The 27,677-nt window shown below is 42.2% G+C and overlaps 1 protein-coding gene across 2 annotated transcripts in view; it reads left to right on the forward strand.

The window, feature by feature from the left end:
• LOC110535674 (cadherin-7-like) overlaps positions 1-27,677 on the forward strand; it is a 145,541-nt gene that overhangs the window by 107,901 nt on the left and 9,963 nt on the right. For both annotated transcript variants that reach the window (XM_036935435.1, XM_021620823.2), the window contains exons 9-10: positions 15,597-15,714; positions 16,672-16,923. In XM_036935435.1, coding sequence (XP_036791330.1) covers positions 15,597-15,714; positions 16,672-16,923 — 370 coding nt within the window. The remainder of the gene's footprint in view (positions 1-15,596; positions 15,715-16,671; positions 16,924-27,677) is intronic.

Here is a 27,677-nt window from a genome sequence, read left to right on the forward strand (position 1 = left end):
TATGCGGAAATATTCCTTACTGCCTTTGAATTTTGTGTAACGTCAGTAGTCTAGTCAAGGAAGCATCACACAAAATGTATTAGCACACTCCACTTACCAAGACCATTGCCAAATATGGTGCGCTGTCACCTGCTTCTATTGTAAGCTTTGAAGTGGTACTACCCACCATACCTAGAAGGGAGTGTATTTCATACCGAACCCCTCCCTCGAGATTACTTAGAGGCACCACATGACTAATTCAATGGTACAGTTGAACCGTTAAGGACAAAAAAAGCTTGCTTTGTTACTTAGGGATGGATCGAAATTTACAGAATGGTTACCTGAAGGAAAATTCGTAAGGGTCATGCTTTTTCAATTTCAGTCAAGGGCAAGGTTTAGTGCTTAAGGTGAGGCTGTGAAGTAAAATGGCGGACTGAACACAGCGGTGCAGATCGCCTCACGATAAAAACGTTATTTTCAATATCTGTAAGTTTGACTAAATATTAGCACTTTTTATTTATTTTATTTTATTTCACCTTTATTTAACCAGGTAGGCAAGTTGAGAACAAGTTGAGGCCAAGATAAAGCAAAGCAGTTCGACACATACAACGACACAAAGTTACACATGGAGTAAAACAAACATACAGTCAATAATACAGCATAAACAAGTCTATGTACGATGTGAGCAAATGAGGTGAGATAAGGGAGGTAAAGGCAAAAAAAGGCCATGGTGGCAAAGTAAATACAATATAGCAAGTAAAACACTGGAATGGTAGATTTGCAGTGGAAGAATGTGCAAAGTAGAAATAAAAATTATGGGGTGCAAAGGAGCAAAATAAATACAGTCGGGAAAGAGGTAGTTGTTTGGGCTAAATTATAGGTGGGCTATGTACAGGTGCAGTAATCTGTGAGCTGTTCTGACAGTTGGTGCTTAAAGCTAGTGAGGGAGGTAAGTGTTTCCAGTTTCAGAGATTTTTGTAGTTCGTTCCAGTCATTGGCAGCAGAGAACTGGAAGGAGAGGCGGCCAAAGAAAGAATTGGTTTTGAGGGTGACTAGAGAGATATACCTGCTGGGGCGTGTGCTACAGGTGGGAGATGCTATGGTGACCAGCGAGCTGAGATAAGGGGGGACTTTACCTAGCAGGGTCTTGTAGATGACACGGAGCCAGTGGGTTTGGCGACGAGTATGAAGCGAGGGCCAGGCAACGAGAGCATACAGGTCGCAATGGTGGGTAGTATATGGGGCTTTGGTGACAAAACGGATTGCACTGTGATAGACTGCATCCAATTTGTTGAGTAGGGTATTGGAGGCTATTTTGTAAATGACATCGCCAAAGTCGAGGATTGGTAGGATGGTCAGTTTTACAAGGGTATGTTTGGCAGCATGAGTGAAGGATGCTTTGTTGCGAAATAGGAAGCCAATTCTAGATTTAACTTTGGATTGGAGATGTTTGATATGGGTCTGGAAGTAGAGTTTACAGTCTAACCAGACACCTAAGTATTTGTAGTTGTCCACGTATTCTAAGTCAGAGCCGTCCAGAGTAGTGATGTTGGACAGGCGGGCAGGTGCAGGTAGCGATCGGTTGAAGAGCATGCATTTAGTTTTACTTGTATTTAAGAGCAATTGGAGGCCACGGAAGGAGAGTTGTATGGCATTGAAGCTTGCCTGGAGGGTTGTTGACACAGTGTCCAAAGAAGGGCCAGAAGTATACAGAATGGTGTCGTCTGCGTAGAGGTGGATCAGAGACTCAACAGCAGCAAGAGCGACCTCATTGATGTATACATAGAAGAGAGTCTGTCCAAGAATTGAACCCTGTGGCACCCCCATAGAGACTGCCAGAGGTCCGGACAGCAGACCCTCCGATTTGACACACTGAACTCTATCAGAGATGTAGTTGGTGAACCAGGCGAGACAATCATTTGAGAAACCAAGGCTGTCGAGTCTGCCGATGAGGATGTGGTGATTGACAGAGTCGAAAGCCTTGGCCAGATCAATGAATACGGCTGCACAGTAATGTTTCTTATCGATGGCGGTTAAGATATCGTTTAGGACCTTGAGCGTGGCTGAGGTGCACCCATGACCAGCTCTGAAACCAGATTGCACAGCAGAGAATATGGTGAGATTCGAAATGGTCGGTAATCTGTTTGTTGACTTGGCTTTCGAAGACCTTAGAAAGGCATGGTAGGATAGATATAGGTCTGTAGCAGTTTGGGTCAAGAGTGTCCCACCCTTTGAAGAAGGGGATGACCGCAGCTGCTTTCCAATCTTTGGGATTCTCAGACGACACGAAAGAGAGGTTGAACAGGCTAGTAATAGGGGTGGCAACAATTTCGGCAGATAATTTTAGAAGGAAAGGGTCCAGATTGTCTAGCCCGACTGATTTGTAGGGGTCCTGATTTTGCAGCTCTTTCAGAACATCAGCTGAATGGATTTGGGAGAAGGAGAAATGGGGAAGGCTTGGGCGAGTTGCTGTGGGTGGTGCAGTGCTGTTGACCGGGGTAGGAGTAGCCAGGTGGAAAGCATGGCCAGCCTTAGAAAAATGCTTATTGAAATTCTCAATTATGGTGGATTTATCAGTGGTGACAGTGTGTCCTATCTTCAGTGCAGTGGGCAGCTGGGAGGAGGTGTTCTTATTCTCCATGGACTTTACAGTGTCCCAGAACTTTTTTGAGTTAGTGTTGCAGGAAGCAAATTTCTGCTTGAAAAAGCTAGCCTTGGCTTTTCTAACTGCCTGTGTATAATGGTTTCTAGCTTCCCTGAACAGATGCATATCACGGGGGCTGTTCGATGCTAATGCAGAACGCCATAGGATGTTTTTTTGTTGGTTAAAACCTGTTAAGGATATGGCAGACATATGCCCCCTTTGGAGAGATTGGGTACCCCTAGTAAACTGAAAAAAAAATCTGTCAAAAATTGCTAATATATGCAAATAAAAATTATTATTATTGGATAGAAAACACTCTAAAGATTCTAAAACCGTTGGAATTATGTCTGTAAGTATAGCAGAACTCACAGGGCAGGCATTCTTCCAAACTAGTTTTTGTGGCCATGAAAGTTGGAGCAACTTTGACGTCATGGCCCCCACCCTTCCCAACCAGTTATGATTCTGGGGAGACTTTCTATCTCTTCCGCTAGATGTCCTCTTTCAGTAGAGCTTTGAATCGTTCAAATCCCGCAAGAATTGACCCTATGGGAGTGAAATTAGTGCGTGCCACGAGAAAATAGTCTGTGCGTAGGGGCGCGAATTGGTCCCAGCCATTCCTTTGTTCCAGCACTCAAGAGAAGGGCAGACGATGGCCGATTGAATTGAAGTTTGTTTTGTGTGTCGAAAACATCATAAAGCTTGCTTCTGCACTTAGTTGGACCTGTTTAGTCGACATATAATATGTAATTTTGAAGTTTTGATGCGCAACTTATCCGGACCAGAGGACGTTTTGGGTGCATTTCAGCTGATGTTATTAGCAGTAGCTAATACAAAGACGCAAGACTTGAAACCAAACGATGTATTGGGTAAGTATGAAGCCTTCCAGAACATTCTGAACGAAGACCATCGAAGGTAAGGGAATATTTATGCTTAAATCTGTGTTTCTGTTGACTCCAACATTACGTAGAAATGTAGCTTGGAACTGAGCGCCGTCTCAGCATATTGAATAGTGTGCGATTTCTGTAACGTTAAAAATAAATCTAACAAAGCGGTTGCATAAAGAAGCAGTGTATCTTTCTAACTATATGTAGAACATGTATATTTAGTCAAAGTTTATGATGTCTATTTACGTTATCTTGCCACGCTACCTAGATTTCCTGCGGGCATTTTTGAGTAATTTCTGAACGTGAACTCACTGTAAATGGACATTTATGGATATAAATGGCATATTATTGAAAAAAAAAATGTACTGTGTAACATGTCATATTACTGTCATCTGATGAAGATTTTCAAAAGGTTAGTGAACGATTTATTTTTTAATCCTGCGTTTGTTGATTGCATGTTTTGGCTATTCAAATGAGCTGTGTCTGGTGGTGGTTTTACATATATATGTCCTATGTTTTCGCCGTAAAACATTTTAGAAATCTGACTTGCTGGCTAGATGAACAAGGTGTTTATCTTTCATTTGAGCTATTGGACTTGTTAATGTGTGGAGGTTAAATATTTTTAAGAGTATTTTTGCGTTCCATGCGCCACCGTTTCAGCTGAACGTGGGAGGGTTGATTCCCAATTGGGAACCAATATCGTAGACAGGTTAAGGGCAGTCAGGTCTGGGGAGAACCAAGGGCTATATCTGTTCCTGGTTCTAAATTTCTTGAATGGGGCATGTTTATTTAAGATGGTTAGGAAGGCATTTAAAAAATATATAAAAAAATATCCAGGCATCCTCTACTGACGGGATGAGATCAATATCCTTTCAGGATACCCCTGCCAGATCGATTAGAAAGGCCTGCTCGCTGAAGTGTTTCAGGGAGCATTTGACAGTGATGAGTGGAGGTCGTTTGACCGCTGACCCATTACGGATGCAGGCAATGAGGCAGTGAGGCTGCACCACATACTCATCGGTAGTGTTGGAAACCTTCCAGGAATGTTCCATGGGAAGTTAAGCCCTGGAATTTGGGGAATTTGACTAAATCCATCAAAAAAGTTAGCTTTAACAGTGAACCTTTTTTGTGGGATACACATAAGGCAATTTTAGGTCTTATGGCTTATTTTGGTTAAACTATCCCCAATTCAATGGAACTGCACATGTACAGTGCACTCTTCCATCACATGTACAGGTGATTTTCAAGATCTTGCACACTAATGAGATGCTATTGCCACCACTGTCTGAGCCGAGGAATACATGCTTTCTGGTAAGTTTTGATTACAATACTGGGTGGGGTGAATATATTTTAGATGACATATATTATTTTTTGTTAACTAGTAAATAGTAGCCTACAGCAAAGTGTGTTTAAATCATTTCTAACTTGTTAACAATTTCTGCTAGTTAGTTTTTGCTACCATGTGTGTTTTAGCTTGCTTGAGCCTGCTAACTGAGTGTTAATTCACCTATTTCCATACATGTTTCAGTTAAACCTGTTAATTCTACCCCCTCCTTTTTCGAACATTCTGTTAAAAATCGCGCAACATTTCAGCGTCCTGCTACTCATGCCAGGAATATAGTATATGCATATGATTAGTATGTGTGGATAGAAAACACTCTGAAGTTTCTAAAACTGGTTAAATCACGACTGTGACTATAACAGAGCGTGTGTTTCATCGAAAAGCGCAAGAAAAACTGGTCACTGAAAACTGAAAAAAATATCCATGCGCCACTTGCATGTATTGTTTAAGGGGCACCAAATGAAATAGGGCCGAGGTTGCAATTCCTACAGCTTCCACACGATGTAGCCAAAAACGTAATTTTCATTGACAAAAATTCTTTGTGTCATGACAAATAGATCCTTCATTCCGTGCAGCATACAGCAATCGATTTTGGGAGAGAGAAAAAGGGACATTGTTTTCTTGAGTAGCTGCTATTGAATACAGATCGCCCAGTGATCAATTTGATCGCTTATTAACGTTTACAAATACCTAAAGTTGGGTTACAAAAGTAGGTTGAAGTGTTTTGTCAAAGAATATAGGCAACTTATATAATTTTTAAAAATTACGTTGCGTGTTGGAAGAGAGCTTTTTTCCTGAACCAGACAGGCTATACAAATTGATATTTTGGGCATACATGGACGGATTTAATCGGGAAAAAGACCCAATTGTGATGTTTATGGAACATATAGGAGTGCCAACAAAGAATATCATCAAAGGTAATGAATGTTTTATATTTTATTTCTGCATTTTGTGTAGCGCCGGCTACGCTAATTCTTTTGTTTACGTCCCCTTCAGGTATATTGGGGTGTTGCATGCTATCAGATAATAGCTTCTCATGCTTTCGCCGAAAAGCATTTAAAAAATCTGACTTGTTGGCTAGATTCACAACGAGTGTAGCTTTAATTCAATACCCTGCATGTGTGTTTTAATGAACGTTTGAGTTTTAACGATTACATTTAGCATTTAGCGTAGCGCATTTGCATTTCCAGGTGCCTAGTTGAGACGTCTGCGTCTCAAGTAGGATCAACAGGTTAAGAAATGTATCTTACAAGGGAGTTGTTTAATCTAACTGCTTAACTATTTTTCTGAACATGGAATTGTAGTTTTGTTTTTGTTTTTACACGGGCAATATCTGATGTGTAGAGACATTTCACTGCAGCTAATGTAGAAGGAAAATCTGTGTACATTTGGAAATACTGTACCAAATCATAGGTGAAGAAAGCAACAAAGATGCAGAATCATCTGGCCAAGTGCATAAAGTTCCATCAGCACTCACAACAAGCAACCTGTGACAAAAGTCCCTCTACTTCTATTCGAGGTGAAAATGATGAATCAGACACCTTATCGATAGCAACAGCTCATGGTCCTCCTGGAATCAGAAGTTTTTTTTTTAATACGTTTTTTTTTTTTTGACTCATTGGAGGATCGTGGTCAGAGAAATGCTGGTGAATGTCTTGCTTGAGCTGTGTATGCAACTGGTTCACCTCTGCTCACAAGCAATGTGTATTAGAAGATATTTCTGAATATTCTTTGCCAAGCATACACCCCTCCAACTAGATTTGCTTTATCTACTAATTTGCTGGATTCAGAGTTCAACAAAGTTAAAGTGAAGGTCAAGCAAATCATAGAGAAAGCAGACTGTATTGCAATCGTCTCTGATAGGTGGTCGAATGTTCGTGGTCAAGGAATAATTAACTACATCATCTCCACCCCTCAACCAGTATTCTACAAGAGCACAGACACAAGGGACAACAGACACACCAATCTCTACATTGCAGATGAGCTGAAGGAAGTCATCAATGACCTTGGACCACAGAAGGTATTTGCACTGGTGATAGACAATGCTGCAAACATGAAGGCAGCTTGGTCAAAAGTGGAGAAGTCCTACCCTCACATCACACCCATTGGCTGTGCTGCTCATGCATTGAATCTGCTCCTCAGGGACATCATGGCACTGAAAGCAATGGATACACTCTACAAGAGAGCCAAGGAAATGGTTAGGAATGTGAAGGGCCATCCAGCTATAGCAGCAATCTACCTCACAAAGCAAAGTGAGAAGAATAAGAGCACCACATTGAAGGTGCCAGCAACACACATTGGGGTGGTGTTGTCATCATGTTTGACAGTCTCCTGGAGGGGAAGGAAAAATGGCCATATCACAGTCTGCCGATATTGACAGCCCCATCAAGAGGATCCTCCTGGATTATGTATTTTGGGAGAGAGTGGTAAGCAGCCTGTAACTCCTGAAATCTATAGCAGTAGCCATTGCACGGATTGAGGGAGACAATGCCATCCTGTCTGATGTTCAGACTCTGATTGCAGATTGTAAGAGAATAAATCCGTACTGCCCTGCCCACTTCACTGTTGCTCCAACCAGAGGAAACTGCAGTTCTGAAATACATCAGAAAACTTGAAGACTTCTGCCTGAAGCCCATACAAGCCACAGCATATACTGTATGTTGGTCCCCAAGTACGCTGGCAAGAGCATCCTGTCTGGTGCAGAGATCAACAAAGCCTGTCATCAGTACCATGTCTCGCCACCTTGGCCTGGATGAGGGCAATGTTCTTGGCAGTCTGGTGAAATATACCAGTCTCAACGTCAACAATGAAGAGGCGACTCCGGGATGCTGGCCTTCTTAGGCAGAGTTCCTCTGTCCAGTGTCTGTGTTCTTTTGCCCATCTTCATCTTTTTTTTATTGGCCAGTCTGAGATATGGCTGTTTCTTTGAAACTCTGCCTAGAAGGCCAGCATCCCAGAGTTGCCTCTTCACTGTTGACATTTAGACTGGTGATTTGCAGGTACTATTTAATGAAGCTGCCACTTGTGGACTTCTGAGGTGTATGTTTCTCAAACTAGATGTACTTGTCCTCTTGCTCAGTTGTGCACCGGGGCCTCCCACTCCTCTTTCTATTCTGGTTAGAGCCAGTTTGCGCTGTTCTGTGACTGTAGTAATACACAGCGTTGTACGAGATCTTCAGTTTCTTGGCAATTTCTCGCATGGAATAGCCTTAATTTCTCAGAACAATAATAGACTGATGAGTTTCAGAAGAAAGACCTTTGTTTCTGACCATTTTGAGCCTTTAATCGAACCCACAAATGCTGATGCTCCAGATACTCAACTAGTCTAAAGAAGGCCAGTCAGCACAAAAGTTTTCAGCTGTGCTGACATCATTGCAAAAGGGTTTTCTAATGATCAATTAGCCTTTTAAAATGATCAACTTGGATTAGCTAACACAACTTGAGATTGGAACACAGGAGTGATGGTTGCTGATTTACATTTTTTTATATTACCTTTATTTAACTAGGCAAGTCAGTTAAGAACAAATTCTTATTTTCAATGACAGCCTAGGAACAGTGGGTTAACTGGCTTGTTCAGGGGCGCACAGAGGTGTAGGGTTGATATTCAAGCATTCAGACCCAAGCTAACTGGCTAACTTTTCCTAGCTTGCTAGCTACTTCCGAAGTCACAAATGAGAGAACAGCTCACTCTGACCATTTTACTCGACCTATCAGAGCTGTTTAGGCTGTTTTAATAAGGTTTCAGGTATGACCCAGATGCAGACAGTGTCGAAGAAACAAAAATGTATTTCTAAAACAGGGGCAGGCTAACGACAGGTCAAAGGCGGGCAGAAGTCAGTAATCCAGCGAGGGTGCAAAAGGTCCAGAATGGGAGGCAGGCTCAGGGTCAGGGCAGGCAGAACGGTCAAAACCAGGAAGGACTAGAACACAGTAGCAAGAACAGACAGGCGCAAGGGAACAAATGCTGGTAGGTTTCACAAAACAAAACAAACTGGCAACAGACAAACAGAGAACACAGGTATAAATACACAGGGGATAATGGGGAAGATGGGCGACACCTGGAGGGGGGTGGAGACAAGCACAAAGACAGGTGAAACAAATCTTGGTGTGACAGTTTCAATGTATTCCAGTGTGTTCGTGACTGCAACTGTGCTGCTGTCAACAATTTAATTACGTTTTTTTGCCACGCATACTGACATCAGCCACATTCAACGGGTGTTGAGCGTTCATAAATTTGTCAGTTATTCTGCACTCTGGAAAACTCAGACAAGAGTTCTCTGAAATTGGAGTAGACATCCAGGGCGAATTTACCAGCTACTGTTATTGACAGTGACATCATAAACATTCTATAGAAATGGTTACTTAAATAGTGGAGTTTTTTTGTTTAGCTATGTAGCTAGCTAGCTAAACAATGAACCATAATCCCAACTCATAATGTTACTACCGTGCATGAATCTGCAGGTAGCTAAACAACCAGGTCCAATATTAGCTAGCTAGCGCTCAAAATGTAACAATTGTATTGGTATTTCCAGATGGCATACAATTTTGATATTAAGGCACATGGAAGTTCACATGTTCCAGAAGGTATTCCTATAAAAAAAAGCATTTATAATAAAATGAAACAAGTTTACGTTCAAAGGGCTCTCTTGTGTTTACAGGAAACTCATTCAACAATTGTAGATGAAGCTGTGTGGAAAAAGGACTGTGGGTGGGGGGGGGATATACTTCTCCCGTGGGCGTAAAAATTCAAAATGGGTGATGATATTAATCAACAATAACTTTGATCTGAATATACAAATTACAAATATACAAACAGATCCTAAAGGTAGATGGCTGATTTTATATATGTTATTGGACCATAAACAGATTTGGCACATACAAATAATGATGATCCATGCTTCTTTGAAAATATATATAACCCTTTATCAAACCTGGAAGCAATACAAGACTATTATTATGATGTGAGATTGTAATAGCGTTTTAAATACCTCAATAGGCCGTAATAGAAATCAAACTGATATCTATATACCTTATGTACTTAAAGGAAATCACGAATGTCATGGAGGCTTAATACCTTGAGGTTTTGCTTGCCCGAGGTAGAGTGTATCATGATACTCTATTTACCAAGAGTGATTTCATATTTTTTCTTCTTAGCTGTTTATTTGTCACCACAAATCAATGCTGGCACTAAGACCACACTCAATGAGCTGTATACGGCCGTAAGCAAACAGGAAGACACTCATCCAGAGGCGGCGCTCCAAGTGGCCGGGGACTTTAATGCAGAGAAAATTAAATACATTTTATCTAATTTCTACCAGCATGTTAAATGTGCAACCAGAGGGGAAAAAGAGTCAAGTCCACCTTTACTCCACACATACATACAAAGCTCTCCCTCAACCTCCATTTGGCAAATCTGACCATAATTCTATCCTCCTGAGTCCTGCTTAGAAGCAAAAACTAAAGCAGGAAACACAAGTGACTCGGTCAATAAAAAAGTGGTCAGATTAATCAGATGATAAGCAGATGATAAGCTGTTTTGCTAGTACAGACTGGAATGTGTTCGGGGATTCTTCCGATGGCATTGAGGAGTACACAATATCAGTCACTGGCTTTATCAATAAGTGCATCGATGACATCGTCCCCACAGTGATTGTACATACATACCCCAACCAGAAGCCATGGATTACAGACAATATCCGCACTGAGCTAAAGGCTAGACCTGCCGCTTTCAAGGAGCAGGACTATAACCCAGATGCTTATAAGAAATCCCGCTATGCCCTCCGACGAAACATCAAACAGGAAAAGCATCAATGCAGGACTAAGATTGAATCATACTACACCGTCTCAGATGCTCATCGGATGTGGCAAACTATTACACACTACAAAGGGAAGCACAGCTGCAAGCTGCCCAGTGACAGGAGCCTACCAGACGAGCTAAATTACTTCCACGCTCGCTTTGAGGCAAGTAACACTGAAACATGCATGAGAGCATCATCTGTTCCAGACGACTGTGTGATCATCCTGTCAGTAGCCGATGTGTGTAAGATATTTTAACAGGTCAACATCCACAAGGTCGCAGGGCCAGACGGATGACCAGGATGTGTACTCAGAGCATGCGCTGACCAACTGGCAAGTGTCTTCACTGACATTTTTAACCTGTAATACCAACATGTTTCAAGCAGACAACAATAGACAATCTGGACCCCCTCTTTCTAAAATTATCTGCCGCAAATGTTGCAAGCCCTATTACTAGCCTGTTCAACCTCTCTTTTGTATCGTCTGAGATCCCCAAAGATCGGAAAGCTTGGAAAGCTTTCTCCCCCTCTTCAAAGGGGGTGAAACTCTAGACCCAAACTGTTACAGACCTATATCTATCCTACCCTGCCTGTCTAAGGTCTTTGAAAGCCAAGTTAACAAACAGATCACCGACCATTTCGAATCCCACTGTACATTCTCCGCTATGCAATCTGGTTTCCAAGCCGGTCATGGGTGCACCTCAGCCACGCTCAAGGTCCTAAGCGATATCATAACCGCCTTCGATAAAAGACAATACTGTGCAGTCGTATTCATCGACCTGGTCATGGCTTTCGAATTTATCAATCCCCACATTCTTATCGGCAGACTCAACAGCTTCGATTTCTCAAATGACTGTCTCATCTGGTTCACCAACTATGAACTCAGACAGAGTTCATTGTGTCAAATCAGAGGGCCTGTTGTCCGGACCTCTGGCAGTCTCTATGGGGTTCAATTCTCGGGCCGACTCTTTTCTCTGTATACATCAATGATGTCACTCTTGCTTCTGGTGATTCTCTGATCCACCTCTAACCAGACAATACCATTCTGTATAATTCTGGCCCTTCTTTGGACACTGTGTTAATTAACCTCCAGACGAGCTTCAATACCATACAACTCTCCTTCCGTGGCCTCCAACTGCTCTTAAATGCAAGTGAAACTAAATGCATGCTCTTCAACCGATCGCTGCCTGCACCTGAACGCCTATCCAGCATCACTACCCTGGACGGTTCTGACTTAAGTATTTGTAAATGTCTACATATTCTATGTGTCTAGAATAGGCTTCCGTTCTCGCAACAAAGCATCCTTCACTCCTGCTGCCAAACATACCCTCATAAAACGGACTATCTTACCGATCCTTGACTTCGGCGATGTCGTTTATAAAATAGCCTCCAACACTTTACTCAGAAAATTGGATGCAGTCTATCACAGTGCCATCCGTTTTGTCACCAAAGTCTCAGATACTACCCACCACTGTATGCTCTCGTTGGCTGGACCTCGCTTCATATTCGTCGCCAAACCAACTGGCTCCAGGTCATCTATATGTCTTTGCAAGGTAAAGCCATTATCTCAGCTCACTGATCACCATAGCAGCATCCACCCGTAGCATGCGCTCCAGCAGGTATATTTCACTGGTCACCCCCAAAACCTATTCCTCCTTTGGCCGCCTTTCCTTCCAGTTCTCTGCTGCCAATGACTGGAACAAATTGCAAAAATGACTGAAGCTGGAGACCCATATCTCCCTCACTAACTTTAAGCAACAGCTTTTAGAGCAGCTCACAGATCACTGCACCTGTACATAGGCCATCTGTAAATATCCCATCCAATTACCTCATCCCCATACATATATATATATTTTTTTTCAATTTGCTCCTTTGTACCCCAGTATCTCTACCTGTACATTAATTTACTGCACATCTATCACTCTAGTGTTTATTTGCTAAATTGTAATTATTTCGCCACTACGGCCTATTTATTGCCTTACCTCCCTAATCTTACCTCATTTGCACACACCCTATCTATATTTTTTTCTATTGGATTATTGACTGTACGTTTGTTTATTCCATTTGCAACTCTCTGTTGTTGTTTGTGTCGCACTGCTTTGCCTTATCTTGGCCAGGTCGCAGTTGTAAATGAGAACTTGTTCTCAACTGGCCTAGCTGGTTAAATAAAGGTGAAATAAAATTGTAAAAAATAGTCCCTGTGCCCAAAAACACTAAGGTAAACTGATTAAATGACTACTGACCCGTAGCACTCACGTCTGTAGACATGAAGTGCTTTTAACTTCTTTGGGCTAGGGGGCAGTATTCAGAAGTTTGGATGAATGAGGTGCCCAAAGTAAACTGCCTATTACTCAGGCCCAGATGCTAGGATATGCATATAATGGTAGTATTGGATAGAAAACACTCTAAAGTTTCCAAAATGTTTTAAATAATATCTGTGAGTATAACAGAACTGATATGAATGTAATGAACTGATATGAATGTAATGCTTTTGTGTGCGGGGTGCAGTCCTCAGATAATCACATAGTGTGCTGATCCTCAACACGGGGGCCCCTCAGGGGTACGTGCTCTGTCCCCCCCTGTACTCCCTTTTCACTCACGATTGCATGACCAGTCACGACTCCAGCACCATCATTAAGTTAGCCGACGACACAACAGTGGTTGTCCTAATCACCGACAATGATGAGACATGTTTTCAATATTATTTGGAAGGGCAAGCCAGACAAAATTAAACTGGCCTATTTATGTAATGAAAATGAATTTGGAGGGCATGAATGATTAAATATTAGTAAAGGCATCAGTCATACAAATGTTATACTTAAATCCGAACTGGTTTTCTAGCAGACTGGTAAGAATGTCTCACCACATGTTAAAGAATGTCCCTTTTCCCTTTGTTCAGATTACAACCTCTCACTTTCGGTTATTTGAAAATAAACTTATCTCCAAAATATCACTATTTTTAAAACAAGCCATAGAAAGTTGGTTGCTATTTCAGTTTAATCCACCAGAAAATACAGAAAAAGATTATACAACAAATATTGTGGTTGAACTCAAATATACTAATTGATTAAAAAAACATAAATTGGACTATCAATCTACACACAATACCTCATAACGACAAACAGAAACAGGATTTTAGATTTTTTTATAATTTATATAAAAAAAACATCAATACCTTATTTACCTTTGCTATGAGACTCGCAATTGAGCACAGTTACATCTGTTTCCATTGATCATCCTTGAGATGTTTCTACAATTTAATTGGAGTTCACTTGTGGTCAATTCAATTGATTGGACATGATTTGGAAAGGCACACACCTGTTTACATAAGGTCCCACAATTGACAATGCATGTCAGAGCAAAATCTAAGCCATGAAGTTGAAGGAATTGTCCGTAGAGCTCCGAGTCAGGATTGTGTCGAGACACAGATCTTGGGAAGGGTACCAAAAAAATCTGCAGCATTGAAGGTGCCCAAGAACACAGTGGCCTCCATCATTCCTAAATGGCAGAAGTTTGTAACCATCAAGACTCTTCCTAGACCTGGCCACCGGGCCAAACTGAGAAATCAGGGGAGAAGGGCCCTAGTCAGGGAGGTGACCAAGATCCCGATGGTCACTCTGACAGAGCTCCAGAGTTCCTCTGTGGAGATGGGAGAACCTTCCAGAAGGACAACCGTCTCTACAGCACCACCAATCAGGCTTTTATGGTAAAGTGGCGAGGTGGAAGCAACTCCACAGTAAAAGGCACATGACAGCCAGCTTGGAGTTTGCCAAAAGGCACCTAAAGGACTCAGACCATGAGAAACAAGATGATCTTGTCTGATGAAACCAAGATTGAACTTTTTGGCCTGAATGCCAAGCGTCGAGTCTGGAGGAAACCTGGCACCATCCCCACGGTGAAGCATGGTGTTGGCATCCTTATGCTTTGAGGATGTTTTTCAGCGGCAGGGACTGGGAGACTAGTCAGGATCGAGGGAAATATGAACAGAGCAGAGTACAGAGAGATCCTTGATGAAAACCCGCTCCGGAGCGCTCAGGACCTCAGACTGGGGCAAAGGTTCCCCTTCCAACAGGACAACAACCCTAAGCAGACAGCCAAGACAATGCAGGAGTGGCTTTGGGACAAGGCTCTGAATGTCCTTGAGTGGCCTAGTCACAGCCCGGACTTGAACTCGATCTAACATCTCTGGAGATACCTGAAAATAGCTGTGCATTGACACTCCCCATCCAACCTGACAGAGCTTGAGAGGATCTGCAGAGAAGAATAAGAGAAACTTCCCAAATACAATTGCTCCAAGCTTGTAGCGTCATACCCAAAAAGACCCAAATGCTGTAATTGCTGCTAAAGGTTGTTTAACAAAGTACTGATTAAAACGTCTGAATACTTATGTAAATGTCATATTTCAGTTATTTATTTTTAATACATTTGCAAACATTTCTAAAAACCTGTTTTTGCTTTGTCATTATGGGTTATTGTGTGTAGATTGATGACTGAAAAAAAACAATTTAATCCATCCCTATAATGTTTCAGAGAGAATCTCATCCCTAGGCTCCTCTTGCCAAAAAAAGCACTTACTGCAAGTGTTAAGTGATGTAAAATAATAGCTAACGTTATAAAATAAACATTTCCTATGAATCAAAATCAGCTTCATTAGCACCATTTTAGTTACGCTATTGCATTGGCCTTGTGTTAAGCGAGATTTATGCTAGTTTGTAAATTAATTCAAACCTGTGAACGCAATTAGGCACCATGTTCAACCAGCACAGTTAATTCTTATGGAGATGCCAGGCTAAAACAAAGAAACTACAGATATGGATTTATGACCTTTTAGTGGCAACAATTAGGCAATTGTATCAATCAAACAATCAATCAATCGATCAGCTTCACAATTTGGTTGTGTCATTAGAGGTTCAGACAATCATAGTGGATGTGTGTGGTCATGTGTTCCACAGGTCATCCAGACCATCAGTGCCGTGGACAAGGATGAGCCTCCCAGTGGTCATCTCTTCTACTTTGCCCTAACTGCGTCTGTGGTTAGCAACAGCAACTTCACTCTCCGAGACAACAAAGGTAGGTGTCTCCTCCTTGTCAAATTACTCCAATTATCTCACAACAGTCCATTACCGACAACAGAGAATAATGTGAGGAACATTTTTAATGTAAGGGATCAGGGTTTGTAAGGTATGTAAGATCAGGGTCAACCATGGCCAAGTGTGGATTGAGAAGTGTTCTTTGTAAATATTGGATTTGAAAGCATTAGACATTTCAAAACCTTTTTGATTGAAAGTAGTTGCTGAAATAAACTTTCTGAGGATGATTCTGATGGCTCATTCACGTTTCTTTCACCTTTAAATCCATTCAATGGATAAGAATATCTATGAATGTTAATTGCAGGTTTAGAAGTGTGCAGGCAAAAACAGGTTTTGAAATGTAATGACACAATTTGAAAGTATAATTTAATCACCAACGGTATCCTGCCCATTTGCAAAAATATTTTCCTCCTATGTAAAAAAAAATCTGGACTACCCTGACATTATGCCATTATGCTTTCTCTTCTATTCCTCAGTTGTTACTATTCATATGTGTATATAAACTATCGTAGGAATACTATAGTATACTGTAGTATTTACAGTTTACTATAGTATAAATAATAGTGAAAAAAAAGTGTACTATATACTGTAGTAATTTCTCTAGTGTTTTTGCTGACTAGTATACTGTAGTATTTACTGTTGTGTTTTTGCGGACTGTAGTATACTGTAAGTATTTACTGTAGTGTTTTTGCGAACTGTAGAACAAAGCATAAAAAACAAAGCATAAAAACAAAACAGTATAAAGTTGTCTCTGCAGCTATGTGAATTGTGAGATAAAGAAATCTCCTATATTAAGGTTGTTTTAAATTAGAGATGATATCAATCATTCTAGGGTTGATCCACAGTCTGTAGGCTCATCACAGACTATGCAGGATTTGATCTCTAAATACTCTTCCCCTTCTTCCTGACTGATCATGTTCATGACCCTCCCTTCCAGACAACACGGCATCTATCGTAACGAAACGTGGAGGGTTTCGTAGACAGGAGCAGATGCTGTATCGACTGCCCGTGTTGATTGTCGACAATGGAAGCCCTGCCCTCAGTAGCACCAACACCTTATCAGTGAACGTGTGTGACTGTGACTCGGACGGTGTGGCCCAATCGTGTGGAGCCATGCCCTACACACTTCCTGCTGGCCTCAGTACAGGGGCCCTGGTCGCAATTCTGGGATGCATCATTACACTGCTGGGTATTTTTTATTTAACCTTTATTTAACTAGGCAAGTCAGTTCAGAACAAATTATTATTTACAATGATAGCCTAACAGAATGGAAAAGGCCTTCTGCAGGGACGGTGTCTGGGATTAAAATATAAAATAAAAATATAGGACAAAACACACATCACGACAAGAGAGACACCACAACACTACATAAAGAGAGACCTAGACAACACATGAAAACACAGCATGGTAGCAACACAACATGACAACAACATGGCAGCAGCACAACATGGAAGCAGCACAAAACATGGTACAAACATTATTGGGCACAGACAACAGCACAAAGGGCAAGAAGGTAGAGACAGCACTACATCAAGTGAAGCAGCCACAGCAGTCAGTAAGAGTGTCCATGATTGAGTCTTTGAAGGAAAAGATGGAGATAAAACAGTCCAGTTTGATTGTTTTTTGCAGCTCCTTCCAGTCGCTAGTTGCAGCGAACTGAAAAAAGGAGCGACCCAGGGATGTGTGTGCTTTGGGGACCTTCAACAGAATGTGACTGGCAGAACGGGTGTTGTATGTGCAGGATGAGGGCTGCAGTAGGTATCTAAGAGGGGGAGTGAGGCCTAAGAAGGTTTTAAAAATAAGAATCAACCAGTGGATCCTGCGACGGAATTACAGAGATGACCAGTTTACAGAGTAGTAGAGAGTGTAGTGATATGTCCTGTAAGGAGCATTGGTGGAAAATCTGATGTCCGAATGGTAAAGAACATCAAGCCTCTCAAGAGGACCCTTACCTGCAGATCTATAAATTATGTCTCCGTAGTCTAGCATGGGTAGGGTGGTCATCTGAATCAGGGTTAGTTTGGCAGCTGTGAGGAAAGAGGATGGATTACAATAGAGGAAACCATGTCTAGATTTAACCTTAGCCTGCAGATTTGATAGGTGCTGAGAGAAGGATAGTGTACCGTCTAGCCATACTTCCAAGTACTTGCATGAGGTGACTACCTCAAGCTCTAAACCCTCAGAGCTGGTAATCACACCGGGGCATTCTTCTTACAAAACAATATGTCCTTTGTTTTGGAGGTGTTCTAAACAAGGTTAAGGGCAGAGATAGCTTGTTGGACACGAAGAAAGCTTTGTTGTAGAGCTGAGTATAAGCTGAGCATAAGACTGTTTCATCTGCATGTAAATGGCTGAGAGAGCTTCCTACTGCTCCAGCTGTGTTGTTGATGTAAATTGAGAAGAGCATGGGGCCTAGGATCGTGCCTTGGGGTACTCCCTTGGTGACAGCCAATGGCTGAGACATCAGATGTCTCAGCCAATGGCTGAGACATCAGATGTTCTGACTTTATACACTGCACTCTTTGAGAGAGGTAGTTAGCAAACCAGGCCAAATACCCCTGAGTGACACCAATACTCCTTAGCCGTCCCACAAGAATGGAATGGTCTACCGGATCAAAAGCTTTGGCCAAGGTTGCAGTGACACATCCATAACCTGACCGGAAACCAGATTGCATACCCAAGAGAATATTATAGACGTCAAGAAAGCCAGTCAGTTGATTATTAACACTTTTTTTCCAGCACTTATGATAAACATGGCAAAATATAAATCTGCCTATAAAAGTTAGGATCAGTTTGATCTCCCCCTTTAAAGTATGCACTGTGGCTGCCTTCCAATTAATGGGAGCCTCCCTAGAGAGGAGAGACAGGTTAAAAAGGTCAGAGATAGGCTTGGGGAAGATCAACCATGAAGACATCGATGGGTAGTATTCTCATGTCATCTCCATGTTCATGAATGTCTGTTTTCAACATTTTTTGAGAACTTACTAATGTGATTGTACAGTGCATTTTTTAAGTATTCAGACTTTACATTTTTTTTGTTGCGTTACAGCCTTATTCTAAAATGTAAAATGGGGTATTGTGTGTAGATTAATGAATTTCAAAAATATATTTTATCCATTTTAGAATAAGACTGTAACGTAACAAAATATGGAAAAAGTCAAGGTGTCTGAATACAATATAGCAAACAAGGGATGTCCTGAGGACATTCGGCGACATTCCCATCAGGTTGTTTAAGGGTTTCAGCGCAACATTATACCACTGAAATTCTGAGAACATTCTAAGAATGTTGTGTGATGGTCCCAAGTGAACATTCTCTGGGGGACCTTTGTCTAGTTCCCTGTAAATTCACAGGACATCACTGAGGACCATGTCAGGACCTTTTTAGGACATTCTCAGGACTTTCCATTTACTAGTCCTTTGGACATTGCATGATGATGCCAAGGGAACGTTCTCTGGGGGACCTTTTTATAGTTCCTGGTTTGACCTGTGGACATCTTTAGGACGCTCTTGGGACATTATGTCATGGTGACCTGAACATTCTTGGGACGTTGTGTTATGGTCCCTTGGAGGTTTTGTCTTGATACCGGAATGTCCCGGGGACGTCCTGGTGGATGTTTTTAGGACGTTCTTTGGATATTGTGTCATGGTCCCCTGAAGGTTTTGTCTTGTCCACGGTTTGTCACGGGGACATCCCAGAGCACCTTTTTTAGCATGTTCTTGGGAAATTTTGTCATGGTCACCTAAAAGTTTTGTCTAGTTCCAGGGACATTTTAAGGACTTTCTTGTGACATTGTGTCATGGTCCCCTGAATGTTCTTTGGACTTAGTCCAATCAAGAGTTTTGTCATGTAATGGTCCCAGGTGTTCTAAACCATAAGTAAAGAAATGAAATGGTAAGGGGGTTTTAAGGCAAGTGGTATCCTGTTCAGCTAAAATAGTGTACACGTCTTTAATCATTGACAATATGATTACATACAACATGACTTGATCGCTACTGACTTTCTATATGACCCCACCTGGGATTTGAACTCAACAACCTCTGGATTTGGGGATATGCTATCTTTCTGCTGCGCCACAAACTAAAATATCAGAAGTCCCCTGCACATTTATTACCTACAATACATCTCTGCACTTAGCAAAAGAGAGCCATCTGCAATGCTATTTTAGTTATCAGTTAATCTGACTCTTCTCTAATCAATTTAATTGACTTATTTCAGCAATTTGAGTTTGGGTTTTCAGTATAGTATAATATTGGTGGGTCATATTATTCTGTTTTAATGTTGCTCCTGAATCACCACAATAAATGCAATATTTTTTCTTCAGTGTATTTTTAACAGAGCTGAGATTGATTTTGAAGTGGAAAGTGTTGAAATAGGCATACATGTGAAATCATTAATTGAGTATGTTTATTAATAGACAGTAATAATTAGATATTAAACTGATTATGGCAGTAGGCAGATTATGCAAAAGTAATCTAAAACATTTTACTCTGCTTAACTTAATAATTAATCGGCGTCTGTTCAAAATTAAAGTAAGCGTAGGCCAATTAAAATACCTGGTTTTCTGAGAAATCTTTCAAATTATTATGACATGTAAACCTTACACCGCTGGAAGGCCGATTATTTGATCTGCGCATTTGCTAGCACCAGCCGAGCAAGTCTCCCTCTTTAGCTTGAGTGAAGTGAATTCGGAGCAACTGAATGTATGCGTCATAGAAGTAGTTTTCACAGAATCAAATATGCTTCCCAAAAATAACATGGTCGCTGTGGTAAAACATTTATTTTGATTGGGGATTTTCTGCATGTATCAGAGTGCCATTATGTAGCCTGATTTCAGATGTGTAAACAGGATTATTAGGAAAATTGTTGTTCTTGCAAAGCATGTAAACGTTTTAATAAAATTATTAAATTAAGCTGACTATCCACAATAATCACATTATTGTAACCGTACTCATTGATTCAGACATGGTGACGTAGCAGGATGATTAGAATGCTGTGAACCAAGAGGTCGGGAATTCAAATTCCAGGTGAGGACATGTTAAATAATAATGACTGTATGAATACACATACATGGTGTAGTCATGTACTGTGTTTTAACTATGTATCTTGAAAACACATTGTCAAAGGCACTGTTTGTGTGTGGGTGTCCCTACCATTGCCAAAGAGCTGTGACTGGATCAGTGGTTCATGAATCAGGGCCTTGATGGACTTGGAAACAGTAACAAAGGGTGATGTGTAATGAAACTAGGGTGCGCGTACCATGGTTAGATTTTCTGCTTTTGGGGGGTAGAACGTTTCTTAGCGACCATCGGGTGACTTCCCTGGGACAAACCGGGAACTAGACAAAGACCTTGAGGGAACCATGTCCGGACATCCCAAGAAAGTCCTAAAAAACATTGTCGGGGAAGTGCCCGGGACAAACCGGGAACTAGACAGAACCTGCGGGGAGAAACCGCCTGTCGACTTCAAGCGACCATTTCGTGACGTGCTGGGGACGTCCTAACGACTCTTTGTTTGCAGGGTTTGAGCATGCCTTTGTGGATATAGGGAGAAGGTACAGTATGTGTAAAGGATTCTCACTTTTTGACAGGTTGTGTCTCTCATGATGATAACGCTAGTCATGTTTGCTATGAGCTTTTTCTATTAATGATTGCACTTGCAAATTAGATTTAATTAACTAAGCCACAAACAAAATACAACAGTGAACCATCACCAATGGTCTTCATTATTGCCCATTAAATCCAGAGACAGGGTTTTTACACCACATCACAGCACAGTCAGAAGAATAGTTTAGTGCGCTGGTAAACTTAATTGGACATTGAGATGGAGTCTTAAAAGGATCGGTGTCCCGCTAGCGGAACAACTTCCGGTGAAACTGGAGGGAGCATAATTCAAATAAATTCTATTAGTTATTATGGGTTTTAAACATTTAGGTATATATAAGTGTCTAATATCGTCTGATAGCTTAGATTCTTGTAAATCTAACTGCACTGTCCCGATTTACATGCGCTATTACAGTGAAGGCATGCCATGCAATTATTTGAGGACGGCGCCCCACATCAAAGTATTTTTCCACTGGCACAGGTTACATATAAAGATGAAATATTCACTTACTTTTTGAAAATCTTCATCTGATTTGTCATCCAAAGGGTCGGGTCGCAGCTAAACATTTTTTATATCCCAAAACCTCAGTTTAGTTGGCGCCATCGATTTGAGTAATCCACTGCAGAGAAAGGAATCCGAATATCTACCCCTAAACTTTGTTTCAACAAGTCAAAATACGTTCCATTTACTCCTCAGACACCCTAAAATGTAATCAAACTATGATATTTATTTTGGAAAGAAGTATGTTCAATAGGAAACCGATTTTAGCAGGTGCACAACTTCAACATGGTGCGCAAAAACACGGATTTCTAAGACTGTGTCCTCATACAAAAACTGTTAGCATTAAACCTTGAACATGGACTGCTGACACCCTGTGGAAGCCATAGGAATCCATGGAGCTATTTTACAATGTGACCTTTCGCTTGCATTTCTAAGAGGATGGTCTCTGGCTGGTTGGTTTTTCTTTGGATTTCCTCCTACCATATATATTTTGTTATATAATCCTACGTTATTTTAACATTTCTACAACGTTCAAGGTGTTTTCTTTCCAATGGTACCAATTATATGCATATCCTGGCTTCAGGGCCTGAGCTACAGGCAGTTTACGTTGGGCACGTCATTCAGACAGAAAAGGAGAAAAAAGGGGCCTAGCCCTACAAAGTTTTAATGGGATATACAATAGGGCCAGCCAACACTCACTTACATTTTAGTTTGAAAAAGTAAACATTTTTATTGCAAATGAGAATACTTTTTGTAATAAATGAGAAGATGAAAAGAGCAACAAGGGAAAGAGGTAGTGGTGGAGTTCTGAACCCAGCATTGCTAATGAAAAGCAATTAGAAGTTATGAGGCTGAGAGACTTAGAACTTATGGCTTCCAGTCCAAGCCCATGTCTGTTTTTGTGCGTATGTGTGTATTTGTGTGCGTGTACATGAGCTGCTCCGTGGGTGGATGAGTCCTCATCTGCCTTCATCAGTCTGTGCTGCTTAACTTTGTCTCCTTATACTCCATTCTCTCTCTCCTCCACTTCTTCTTCTCTGCTCTTCCCTACCCCTTCTCCCTGCGTGACCCTCCTCCACCCCTAGAGGAAAAATAAATGCACACCTATTTAGGCGAGATGCTGGCTAGCAGAGTGGAAAACTTGAAAATAGAGGAGAGCCACACACTAAGAGCTCAGATGCAAAAATATAATGTCCAACATTTCGACAGGCAAGCTGTCTTCATCAGGGTATAATCACAAACACTGCAGGGTGACTTGTTTATATGGTGTCAAAAGACACACACAGGTGTCTGTAATCATGGCCAAGTATGTTAAATCAAATTATATCAAATTTTATTTGTCACATACACATGGTTAGCAGATGTTAATGCGAGTGTAGCGAAATGCTTGTGCTTCTAGTTCCAACAATGCAGTAATAACCAACAAGTAATCTAGCTAACAATTCCAAAACTACTACCTTATAGACACAAGTGTAAGGGGATAAAGAATATGTACATAAAGATATATGAATGAGTGATGGTACAGAGCGGCATAGGCAAGATACAGTGGATGGCATGTAGTGCAGTATATAAATATGCGATGAGAATGTAAACAAAGTGGCATAGTTAAAGTGGCTAGTGATACATGTATTACATAAAGATGCAGTAGATGATATAGAGTACAGTATATATGTATACATATGAGATGAATAATGTAGGGTATGTAAACATCTTCTGGATGATAGCGGGGTGAACAGGCAGTGGCTCGGGTGGTTGTTGTCCTTGATGATCTTTATGGCCTTCCTGTGACATCGGATGTGTAGGTGTCCTGGAGGGCAGGTAGTTTGCCCCCGGTGATGCATTGTGCAGACCTCACTACCCTCTGGAGAGCCTTACGGTTGTGGGCGGAGCAGTTGCCATACCAGGCGGTGATACAGCCCGACAGGATGCTCTCGATTGTGCATCTGTAGAAGTTTGTGAGTGCTTTTGGTGACAAGCTGAATTTCTTCAGCCTCCTGAGGTTGAAGAGGCGCTGCTGCGCCTTCTTCACGATGCTGTCTGTGTGGGTGGACCAATTCAGTTTGTCTGTGATGTGTACGCCGAGGAACTTAAAACTTACTACCCTCTCCACTACTGTTCCATCGATGTGGATAGGGGGGTGTTCCCTTTGCTGTTTCCTGAAGTCCACAATCATCTCCTTAGTTTTGTTGACGTTGAGTGTGAGGTTATTTTCCTGACACCACACTCTGAGGGCCCTCACCTCCTCCCTGTAGGCCGTCTCGTCGTTGTTGGTAATCAAGCCTACCACTGTTGTGTCGTCCGCAAACTTGATGATTGGGTTGGAGGCGTGCGTGGCCACACAGTCGTGGGTGAACAGGGAGTACAGGAGAGGGCTCAGAACGCACCCTTGTGGGGCCCCAGTGTTGAGGATCAGTCGATGAACAGCATTCTCATATAGGTATTCCTCTGGTCCAGATGGGTTAGGGCAGTGTGGTTGAGATTGCATCGTCTGTGGACCTATTTGGGCGGTAAGCAAATTGGAGTGGGTCTAGGGTGTCAGGTAGGGTGGAGGTGATATGGTCCTTGACTAGTCTCTCAAAGCACTTCATGATGATAGAAGTGAGTAGTCATTTATTTCAGTTACCTTAGCTTTCTTGGGAACAGGAACAATGGTGGCCCTCTTGAAGCATTTGGGAACAACAGACTGGGATAGGGATTGATTGAATATGTCCGTAAACACACCAGCCAGCTGGTCTGCGCATGCTCTGAGGGCGCGGCTGGGGATGCCGTCTGGGCCTGCAGCCTTGCGAGGGTTGACACGTTTAAATGTTTTCCTCACGTCAGCTGCAGTGAAGGAGAGTCCGCATGTTTTGGTTGCGGGCCGTGTCAGTGGCACTGTATTGTCCTCAAAGCGGGCAAAAAAGTGATTTAGTATGCCTGGGAGCAAGACATCCTGGTCCGTGACAGGGCTCGTTTTCTTTTTGTAATCCGTGATTGACTGTAGACCCTGCCACATACCTCTTGTGTCTGAGCCGTTGAATTGAGATTCTACTTTGTCTCTATACTGATGCTTAGCTTGTTTGATTGCCTTGCGGAGGGAATAGTTACACTGTTTGTATTCGGTCATGTTTCCGGTTGCCCTGATTAAAAGCAGTGGTTTGCGCTTTCAGTTTCACGCGAATGCTGCCATCAATCCACGGTTTCTGGTTTGGGAATGTTTTAATTGTTGCTTTGGGAACGACATCTTCAACGCACGTTCTAATGAACTCGCTCACCGAATCAGCGTATTCGTCAATGTTGTTGTCTGACCCAATACGAAACATATCCCAGTCCACGTGATGGAAGCAGTCTTGGAGTGTGGAATCAGATTGGTCGGACCAGCGTTGAACAGACCTCAGTGCGGGAGCTTCTTGTTTTAGTTTCTGTCTGTAGGCAGGGATCAACAAAAAGGAGAGCGGGGCAGGGCCTTATATGCATCGCGGAAGTTAGAATAGCAATGATCCAAGGTTTTTCCAGCCCTGGTTGCGCAATCGATATGCTGATACAATTTAGGGAGTCTTGATTTCAGATTAGCCTTGTTAAAATCCCCAGCTACAATGAATGCAGCCTCCGGATATATGGATTCCAGGTATCAAAGAGTCAAATAAAGTTCGTTCAGAGCCATCGATGTGTCTGCTTGGGGGGGAATATATACGGCTGTGATTATAATCGAAGAGAATGCCTTTGGTAGATAATGCGGTCGACATTTGATTGTGAGGAATTCTGAATCAGGTGAACAGAAGGACTTGAGTTCCTGTATGTTGTTGTGGCCACACCACGTCACGTTAACCATGAAGCATACGCCTCCGCCCCTCTTCTTACCAGAAAGATGTTTGTTTCTGTCGGCGCGATGCGTGGAGAAACCAGCTGGCTGCACCGACTCTGATAGCGTCTCTCCAGTGAGCCATGTTTCCGTGAAGCAAAGAACGTTACAGTCTCTGATGTCCCTCTGGAATGCTACCCTTGCTCGGATTTCATCAACCTTGTTGTCAAGAGACTGGACATTGGCGAGAAGAATGCTAGGGAGTGGTGCACGATGTGCCCGTCTCCGGAGTCTGACCAGAAGACCGCTTCGTTTCCCCCTTTTACGAAGTCGTTTTTTTTGGGTCGCCGGCTGGGATCCATTCCGTTGTCCTGGGTGAAAGGCAGAACACAGGATCCGCTTCACGAAAGTCATATTCTTGGTCGTACTGATGGTGAGTTGACGCTGCTCTTATATTCAGTAGTTCTTCTCGACTGTATGTAATGAAACCTAAGATGACCTGGGGTACCAATGTAAGAAATAACACGTAAAAAAACAAAAAAATGCATAGTTTCCTAGGAATGCGAAGCGAGGCGGCCATCTCTGTCGGCTCTTATATTCAGTAGTTCTTCTCGACTGTATGTAATGAAACCTAAGATGACCTGGGGTACCAATGTAAGAAATAACACTTAAAAAAAACAAAAAACTGCATAGTTTCCTAGGAACGCGAAGCGAGGCGGCCATCTCTGTCGGCGCCGTGGGTGGGAGTCATTGGTTAATTCTCAAATATTAAAATGACATACAAAGAACATACAAAAACCAAATGGATAGCATACAATCATAGATTCAATTTAGACTACATAAGCCTACAAACAATTACAAAGTCACAATAATCACAAGAATGGCTTCAGATCAAAGTCTACGTTGAGGCCGAAGGGAGCAAGGGTCCTCCTCCACCCCTCCCCGCCTCCCCCTCTTGCATTAATACTCTGTGCACAACCCTTTTCTCTCTCCTCTCTGTCCTTGCTCCCAGATCTGGCGTCTCCATCAACGCATGTTGCAATTGGGGGCGTGATTGCATTGTTTTGGTTGAGAGGAGAGCCCAGAGGAGAGAGTCCAGGGGTGAGAGTCCAGGGGTGTTGCTGCTTCTGCATCCTCAGGTGCTGTCAGCTCAGGTGTCCCTCCAGCCATACTAGAGTAGAACAGGGACTTGTTTTCCAAAAGCCTTCGTAGCGTTATGATTATCGTTAGAACCTTCTTACGATGTATCGTTAGTATATGAGGTGTTTCCCAGAGCCATCGTTAGTAATGTGGCTCTTAAAAACATTTGCACATCTACTAGTGATCCAGATCATACGTAGACCAGTCAAAGTGATCATTAAATGCTTTATTCACAAAAGATCTCAATTAAACATAGAATCAAGATGTTCAGGCTGTCTGACTATGACTGCCGATAACTTGGCCCCAGTTATGTACTGAGCTGTACGCACTACCCTCTGTATCACCTGACGGTCGGATGCCGAGCAGTTGCCATACCAAGCGGGGATGCAAACAGTCGGGATGCTGTAGAACATTTTGAAGAACTGGAGATCCACACCAAGTCTTTTCAGTCTCTTGAGGTAAAGGCATTGTCCTGCCCTCTTCATGACTTTCTTCGTGTGTTTGGACCATGATAGTTTGAACTTGAAACTCTCGACCCGCTCCACTACAGCGCTGTCGATGTGAATGAAGTGTGTCCGGCCCTCCTTTTCCTGTAGTCCACGATCATCTCCTTTCTCTTGCTCACGTTGAGGGAGAGGTTGTTGTCTTGGCACCACACTACCAGGTACTCTGACCTCCTCCCTATAGGCTGTCTCATCATTGTCGGTGATCTGGCCTACCACGGGTTGTGTCGTCAGCAAACGTAATGATGGTGTTGTAGTCGTGCTTGGCCATGCAGTCGTGGGTGAACAGGGAGTACAGGAGGAGACTAAGCATGCACCCCTGAGGGGCCCCCGTGTTGAAGATCAGCGTGGCAGATGTGTTGTTGCCTGCCCTTACCACCCGGGGGCAGCACTTCAGGAAGTCCAGGATTCTCACA

This window comes from Oncorhynchus mykiss, chromosome 11, assembly GCF_013265735.2.
Source record: "Oncorhynchus mykiss isolate Arlee chromosome 11, USDA_OmykA_1.1, whole genome shotgun sequence".
Classification (NCBI taxonomy): domain Eukaryota; kingdom Metazoa; phylum Chordata; class Actinopteri; order Salmoniformes; family Salmonidae; genus Oncorhynchus; species Oncorhynchus mykiss.